The sequence below is a fragment of the Pezoporus wallicus genome, unplaced genomic scaffold (genome assembly GCF_028554395.1).
Source record: "Pezoporus wallicus isolate ANWC-B61680 ecotype Strahan unplaced genomic scaffold, APGP_CSIRO_Pwel_v1 contig_4191, whole genome shotgun sequence".
In the NCBI taxonomy this organism is placed as follows: domain Eukaryota; kingdom Metazoa; phylum Chordata; class Aves; order Psittaciformes; family Psittacidae; genus Pezoporus; species Pezoporus wallicus.
Genome location: NW_026641383.1, coordinates 2,814,626 through 2,821,160, shown reverse-complemented (window position 1 = coordinate 2,821,160; position 6,535 = coordinate 2,814,626). Strand labels below are relative to the sequence as shown.

The following is a 6,535-nucleotide window of genomic DNA, read 5'->3' as shown; positions in this document are numbered from 1 at the left end:
GAAGTGGTAATACTCCTGATTCTCTTCTAGGATGGGGTGGGACTGTCCTGACAGCTGGGAGTTTGGTGCGAGGATTTCTAGATGTGCCATGGGAAGAAACAAAAAGACAGCCTTCCTAGCATTTTGTTAAAGGGGCAAAATTAGGGAGTAGGTTAGATTTTCTTTTTACATCAGTGTAGAAAATAAATGAATTTGTAACATTTGGTGCAAGCAGCAGTACAAAGGGGGAAGCCTGTTCCTCCCAGTCTTTAAAAGTTCAAGGCACTTTGCTGGGAAGGCAAATATACCATTCACAGGGAGAGGATCTTGTTTAAGCAAGATTTTCCCTTTCACCTCAGGAGTCTGTGGATGCAAAACCCTACAGGCTGGTTCATGGGACAAAATCCTGTCTACACAAATTGGCAGAGCTCCACTGGTTTGGGAGAAGCAATAATGGATTATACTGGCTGAAAATTTGGTTCCCCCACTCAGTTAATGGCTGCCAAAAGGAAAGTGCTGGCTTCACTATTTTCCTGGGGCTTGGCAACTCTTGCTTAATTAAGAAATGTACTTAGGAGCCAGGACATCAGTCCTGTTTTAATTCTCACCTACCACATCAATCTGAATGACACATCGAGAATAAAGCGAAAACTTTCGTCCACAAGGCACATCAGATACCCTTCTGCAAATTGAGATGTCATCTCATTTTAGCTTTTTTACCTTGCACAGGGATGACAGCACTGTGGGCTTAAAGGCTGGTGGAGGTTTAAACTGGAGTTTACACTCCTCCTATATAATCATTTCACTGTGTGCTGAAAACAAAATTTCACCATTGGTAAATAAAAATGTTGGGTGTAACAACTGGTGCATTACACAACTCAAGGGGTTTTATGATAACAGAAGAGTATTTTTTCCCACTGGACACAGCCAGCAATAGAGCTGTGGGGCAATAATGTTGCTATTGCTCTGGATCCAGCACAGTATTTTTTCTGTAATTTCCTCTCAGGAAATGTTTTCCTCTTTTTGCTCCCACAGAAGGAGATAAATGAGGCTGTTGCTCTATAATTTTACGGGGACAAACACAAGGTGACTCACTGCTCAGAAGGAAACTCTGGATGAGGTCTCTTGCCTGCCAGCGTTGTACCCTGCCACACTCGGTAATTCCAATACGAAACCAAGGGCCAGCGAAGCCATATACGCCATAACAAGACAGCCATGGCCATGGAGCAAGCTGAACATAACTCAAATGCCACCGTTAACTCTAACTTTGCTGCAATCTACAATCTCCATGATGGGGATTTAACCTCCTTGCGAAACTTCTCCTTCCCTTTCAATTTCAGCTACAGTGATTATGACCTGCCACTGGACAGTGAAGATGACATGACCAAAACCAGAACCTTCTTTGCAGCTAAGATTGTGATTGGGGTGGCTCTGGTTGGCATCATGCTGGTGTGTGGCATCGGCAACTTCATCTTCATTGCTGCTCTTGCCCGCTACAAGAAGCTGCGAAACCTCACCAACTTGCTGATTGCCAACCTGGCCATCTCTGACTTCATTGTGGCCATCGTGTGCTGTCCCTTCGAGATGGACTATTATGTGGTGAGGCAGCTGTCCTGGGAGCATGGCCACATCCTCTGTGCCTCAGTCAACTACCTACGGACAGTCTCCCTCTATGTTTCTACCAATGCTCTCCTGGCTATTGCTGTTGACAGGTAAGTGGGGTGCTATGGCTACTACACAAGGAGATGGCCAGAACTTCAGAGGTTGACTGTCCAGATTTCTGGGGTTTAAACACGGTATGCTTTTCTGCAGGATTTGCTGGTGCCAAGGCAGGTACTATGCAGATAAAATAAAGATTTTATCACATAAGGTCATGACATTCTTCCAGAGAAAGCTCGGTGAAAATTTCTTGATTTAACTTTTCAGGTGAGAAGGACAGACTTATTAAAATTGTTTTTTTTCTCATAAAAATATGCTTGATTCAAGTGTAGAAGAGGATTTATAAAATAAGGGGAAGAGGAGAAAGAAACAGACAAATCAGAAACATGCAGAGGAAAGGGTGTTCATCAGCACTATATAATCCTGATCCAAACCCATACATCTGTAAAGAACTTTCACTACTGGCCTACATAGCTTTTCTGACTCTAAACAGTGAAGTAAATACTCTTCAGCAAGAGAAATAGTTGACTGGTGATACAGAATTTGACAAGTGAATTTCCAACAGGGTTATTGCCTTACTGGATATTTCTTTCTCCCTCTATTATATTTTCACAGGTTTTATTTTGGTGTGAAAGAGCCAAAAATCAGACTTCTGTGCAGCCTGCAAAGAAGAGTTCTTATTCCCTATCATGCTGTACAGGGAAAAAAACCCAACAATCATTAAATTAACCATTTGATAGTACTGAGGTACTGGCTGGGTGCTCCATCCCAGCAGTGGATGTTCAGTGAATGTGGCCAGGACTCTCCTCTCCTTTAAATGACTCTTCTCATGCTGTCCTCTCTCTTTACACCTCTTTGAGGATGACACAGTGGCAAGTCACAAAAGACCCATAGGTCATTTATGGCACTGTCCAGAAAGTAATAAAATGCTCTTCCAACCCAGTTTAGCAGAGATTTTTCTACAGATTTGAAATAAGCAGAACATAATGATATCTACCTGCTATACTACCTGGTTTATGCTGCAGTCCTCAGGTTTTATGAGTCCTGAGTTTTATGCTGCAGGCAAGGAATTTTAACAATATAATGTAACTATATTCTTTCTTATTACTCCTGCTCTCTTAGCCTCATGCACTGTGGACTCCGCATCAGTCGTGCCAGACTAATGTCAGCCTGAAGCTGATCCTCGGTGCCCACAGCCATCATAAAAAGCCAGAGACCTTCAGAGTAAACTCTTAATAGAAAAGACATCACAACAAGCCATTTTTTGTGTACAAACACAATCTACATCTCTGTATACCCTCTGTATATATGTACTGTATGATCACACCCCCCCCCCCCCCCCCCCCTCAATTTCTCTCATGTGCCATTTGATGCTCTAGTCTAATATTTCACAGTTTTTGGTACCTGATCCAAAAGGCTCAGGTCAGTTAATCCTGCTGATGGTTGTATAGTCATAGCCTGTGTGCAACTGATTCTGCTGTTATTGATGTCAAAAGAAGTCTGCGGAAAGACTCTGGGAAGGTTCAGAGATGTCCTGGTGTGGCAGAAAGTCCAATCAGCTCCTATGAAACAAATTCTTAACAAGCGTCTAACAACCTTAGAACAGCAGCTGAGGGCTCAGGGTTAAGCTTCTAAACATTATCATGTACACATTACCATTTTCTGTTACTTATCTTCTTCAACTTCTAAAAACTTTTCTTGGAAAGCTCTACTAGTGCATCCCAGAATGGTGAAGTAACATGGGTCACTGAGCCCTTATGCCTGCTAACAAATCAGCGTATCTCCCCAGGCATCTTTAAAAACAATCCTGGAAATAATTAATCAGTGAAGTCTGTTGAAAGAACACACTGTTATAGTTCCACTGCAGGGTTTGTTCTTTTGTTGGGTTCTTGGTTTTTTTTTGTGAGCTTTTGACTTGGTAAACAGAGAGAAACCTTGTTCATTTAACAATCAACCATTCCATGTTGGTTATGTCATGTGGGTTGTTGACTTCAGTCTCTAGAAAGAATAAGCTCCTAAGAAAAGTTTTACCATGCCATTTGGAAGGACTCACCTTCGTAGAGAGGGTAAACCTGTCCCACAGGATTCCCCTCATGTGGGGCTCCGTTTCATCTTCCTTGATGTCTATTCACATGAAAAGTAGGAATTTTGCATACTTAAGGCCACATTTACACTATCAAATAATACACTGTGAAAGGACAGGATCTGAAGAGCAAGAGTTCATGCTAAGGATCCAAAGTTCATGCTGTAAATATTTGGGAGAGGAGCTTTAGTGGGTCCCCTGGACTGAATACTCATGGGCACTTGCTGTGTTTCATGCGCAAGTTTGGAGCACATCTTCCAAGGCAGCTTCATCTCAACTTGGTTCATGTGCTCCGGGACCATTTCACAGTAATAGCCCAAGTGTGCTAAGCAATGAGAATCGGAAAACCTACCACAAAAGCTCCCTCCTGACTCTCTTGTAGAGATTTACCCCATCCAGCCAAAAGTTCTGCTGAGCAGATATTCATACTTATGAATGCATACACATACATTATTCCACAACCTTGTTTCCACAGGGTCTGATCTAAAAATATTCATTTATCAGATCACAATGAGGCTGATTAATTCTGCTGCCCCTTGACATCTAGCCTGCACTATTAAGAGTGATGAACAATTCATCTGCTTATAAGATCTGGCTGATGAAAAGCACCACTGACTTCCCATTTTATTTTAGAATTAATATATCCTGTGGATGCTCTTTATGTATAGCCTCTGGATGAACGAGAAATTCCAGGTTTTGAAAAAACCCTTTGTGTTAAATCCAATTGTAGTGGGAACTCTGGAATGTCTCTGATAAAAAAACTCCTTTTAGCAGAAATGCTAATCTTTTTGTGAGTGTACGCTAATGTAAGTTCTTACTGCATCTATAACTGCTTAAAAAATCACCCACCCAAACTCCAACAAAAAAAAACCCAAATAAACCAATATCCAGAGTGAATGCCATTTGGTCCTAGCCCTCTTTTAGCTGAATTGAGGGCAACTGATGAACCTTTCAAGTAATGTACTTTCATTTCTCCTCACTTTTTGTGAACCAGTACAGTACACCCTGCAGCTTTACAGTCATAAGGAGTGCAAATACTTAACTCAAGTTTTATGGTTTGGCATATTACTTAACATAGCATATTTAAGATTAATTAGCAATATTCTCCTCCAATACATGAAACAAAATTTTCCAAGGGCAGAAAAATTATACACAATCATTTGCTGGTGGCTTGAAAACACACTCGCCCATATCCATTCATTAACATCAGCTTCAGCTCTTTGCTCCTTGGTAAGAAAAAGCATATTTAAACAGTTCTCTGGCTCGGGAAAACATTTTCCTGCTTCTACATGTTTGTATTTTTACCTGTACCTGACTGGGTGTAATTATGTAACACTCATTTCCAGCAAAGAATTTCCTGATGCTGTATCATGGCACGTCCTGGGTACATCACCTGCATATTGTGCTCGGTCCTGCAAGCATATTTGTCAGTAACAGGCATATTACCTCTATTTCCCCTTTCTACAACTCCCAGATATGTCATCTGTGTTAAAAGGAAAAGCTTAATGATACCAAATTGCAACTTTTCTAATTTGATCTTGTTAACAGGCGTGAGTTTAAGACTGAAGTTTTAAAGCTACCCTCAGACACCCTAATGCATGCTCAGGTTTTCGGATTGCCAAGTACTTACTGTCCTAACCTTCAGCCACTCGCTCCAGAGTTTCTGCCTAGATTTAGGAACTCGGCTCTTGGCTGCTACTTTGGAAAATTTTCTTAACTCTCATCACAGATAAATTTGTCAGGCTCTCTCCTTCTCTTAAGAAGGACAGCAATTTCCTTCTGCCTAACTCTGCATTCCAAACTGTGCTTTGATCAAGAGTGTCTTCAGACTTTATTTTGTGTTTGTCTGTTCTAGGTATCTGGCCATTGTTCACCCACTGAAACCACGCATGAATTATCAAACAGCAACCCTCCTAATCGCCTTGGTCTGGATCGTCTCCATACTTGTAGCTATCCCATCTGCATACTTTGCTACTGAAACAGTGTTATTTATAGTTAAAAACCAGAGGAAAATTTTCTGTGGTCAAATTTGGCCAATTGACCAGCAGATGTACTACAAATCATACTTCCTTTTCATCTTCGGTATTGAGTTTGTTGCACCTGTGATTACAATGACTTTGTGTTATGCCAGGATCTCTCGAGAGCTTTGGTTTAAAACCGTACCAGGATTTCAGACAGAACAGATCAGAAAGAGGCTACGATGCAGAAGAAAAACTGTTATGGTACTGATGTGCATCCTGACTGCCTATGTTCTCTGCTGGGCACCTTTCTATGGCTTCACAATTGTCCGTGACTTTTTCCCCACCATCTTTGTGAAAGAGAAGCATTATCTTACTGCTTTTTACATAGTTCAATGCATTGCTATGAGTAACAGCATGATAAACACCATGTGTTTCGTAACTGTAAAAAATAACACCATGAAGTATTTCAAGAAGATCATGTTGCTCAGATGGAGATCAACATACAGTGCAAGCAAATCTAGCACAGATTTAGATCTGAGAACAAGTGCAATGCCAGTCACAGAGGAAGTAGACTGCATAAAGCTGAAATAAATTTTCTGCCATTATAATCTCATATAATGCCTCTTCAGAAGCTTCTCCCTTGTTTGTGGCAATACCCACCATTGGTGAGAGTCCTAGAAAAGCAGCCTACTATGCACATCCACCAGAACTCTTTTCACTGGACTGCTGTATAATTCTGTAACTCGGACTGATGTTGTGCTTCAGCCATTTGTATATTTGGGATGTAGACACTCATTTCAGAGTTGTTTAAAATTTAAGATAAACAAAAAGGTTGAATGCATTAAAGCCTATT

The 6,535-nt window shown here is 41.1% G+C and overlaps 1 protein-coding gene across 1 annotated transcript; it reads left to right on the top strand.

Moving 5' to 3' along the window:
• The first annotated feature begins 1,017 nt into the window (after positions 1-1,017).
• Positions 1,018-6,293, top strand: PROKR1 (prokineticin receptor 1). The gene is made up of 2 exons (XM_057423376.1): positions 1,018-1,691; positions 5,577-6,293. The coding sequence occupies exons 1-2, from the start codon at positions 1,195-1,197 to the stop codon at positions 6,271-6,273; spliced, it is 1,194 nt and encodes a 397-aa protein (XP_057279359.1). The 5' UTR covers positions 1,018-1,194; the 3' UTR covers positions 6,274-6,293.
• The last annotated feature ends 242 nt before the right edge of the window (positions 6,294-6,535 follow it).